The sequence below is a fragment of the Otolemur garnettii genome, unplaced genomic scaffold, assembly GCF_000181295.1.
Source record: "Otolemur garnettii isolate 467f Iridium unplaced genomic scaffold, OtoGar3 scaffold00062, whole genome shotgun sequence".
NCBI classification, from domain to species: domain Eukaryota; kingdom Metazoa; phylum Chordata; class Mammalia; order Primates; family Galagidae; genus Otolemur; species Otolemur garnettii.
This window is the reverse complement of record NW_003852457.1, coordinates 9385395-9386932: the sequence shown is the minus strand read 5'-3', so window position 1 is coordinate 9386932 and position 1538 is coordinate 9385395. Positions and strand designations below refer to the sequence as shown.

Genomic DNA, 1538 nt, shown 5'->3' with positions numbered 1-1538 from the left:
TTGAGACAGATCCTCAAGCTGTCGCGCTGGATAGAGTGATGGACATCATAGCTCACAGCAACCTCCAACTCCTAGGCTCAAGCGATTGAGCCACAGGCGGCAAGCCTATTGATACATTTTTTATATACTATTTACTTTTTTTTTTTGAGACACAGTCTCACTCCCTTGCCCAGGGTAGAGTACTATGACGTCATAGTTCACAGCAACCTCAGAGTCCAGGTTTCAAGCTATACTGCTGCCTCAGCCTCTAGGGCAGGATGCCATGCCACTGTGTGGCTGCTGTCCTATGGTTGAGCTTTTTTTTTTTTTTTTTTTTTTGAGACACAGTCTCACTCCCTTGCCCTGGGTAGAGTACTATGACGTCATAGTTCACAGCAACCTCAGAGTCCAGGTTTCAAGCTATACTGCTGCCTCAGCCTCTTGAGTCGCTGGAACTACAGGTATGTGCCTGGACAGTTTTTCTTCTTTTCTTAGGCATTCTACCCTCCTAGACCTCCCAGAGTGCTAGGATTACATGTGTGAGCGACTGCACTTGGCCTATGTTTTCTTATACATGTACACATGCCTATGAGAATTAATTCAGTCACATTTTCTGTGACCATTGTTGCCTCAATTTTTTGATGACTTATGAAACTCTAAGATTACCCAAAGAAAAAATTAGGACTAAGTTAGGGTACTAAAGATTTACTTAAGTCCCTTATTTTTTTTAAAGTTCTAATATTTATCACACTAACAGTACATTTGTGCATATTGTAAAGTTGTTAAGAAGAGACAGTTTTTGTGTAGCTAGAGATGTTGATGAGCCATCTTTGAGGCAATGGGCATTTACAAAAGTTCAGGACACAGTCCATGCTCCTTTACTGTGGGTTAACTCTTAGATACTTTTAAAATTCTTCATGCCTTTGTTGATGAAATGATGCTTCCTTAAAGGTATACCGTGGGGATCCTAACTTCAATTCACATGTTTTTATAAAGCAGAGGGCACTAGAGTTCATGGCCTTGTGGTCATATCCAGCATCCTCCTTCCCTTTCTGTTTTAGGTTGTGACCTTTCATTCCCCAGCAATAAACTGGTCTCTGGAGATCATTGTAAAATTGTAGTCGATGAAAAATCTGGTCAGGTGATGCTGGAAGATACCAGGTGAGTTCTTTTCTGAACTTCTTTGTTTCTTCTTGTAGTTTAAGCCAGTGAGTGCACTGGCTGGGGAAAAGGAAAAATGCTGTGTCTGTAGCAACATGTGTGTGTATAGCAGCGGCTTGTTTTCTGTAGCAGAGCATAACAATGCCTATTAGCAACAGGAGTATGCCAGCATCAGGGGGTATGTACACAAACTTAGATGGGACAGGACCTGGGTTCCCAAGCTGCAGACCTGTTCACAGCGTGGTACTATACCAATTGTAACACAAAGGTAAGTATTCATGTTCTAAACATAGAAGAAGTACAATAAAAGTATGGTATTTCAATCTTATGAGGCTAGCATCACATGTGCAGTCATCGTTGACTGAAACATCATTAAATGGCACATGACTGTAGTTAAT

The 1538-nt window shown here is 41.3% G+C and overlaps 1 protein-coding gene across 7 annotated transcripts in view; it reads left to right on the top strand.

Moving 5' to 3' along the window:
• CHFR (checkpoint with forkhead and ring finger domains) overlaps nt 1-1538 on the top strand; it is a 40379-nt gene that overhangs the window by 6366 nt on the left and 32475 nt on the right. For all 7 annotated transcript variants that reach the window (XR_002774151.1, XM_023514971.1, XM_023514973.1 and 4 more), the window contains exon 3: nt 1041-1140. Coding sequence is in view for 6 of the 7 variants with exons in the window: in XM_023514971.1 (XP_023370739.1) it covers nt 1041-1140 (100 nt within the window). In the remaining variant the exon portion in view is untranslated. The remainder of the gene's footprint in view (nt 1-1040; nt 1141-1538) is intronic.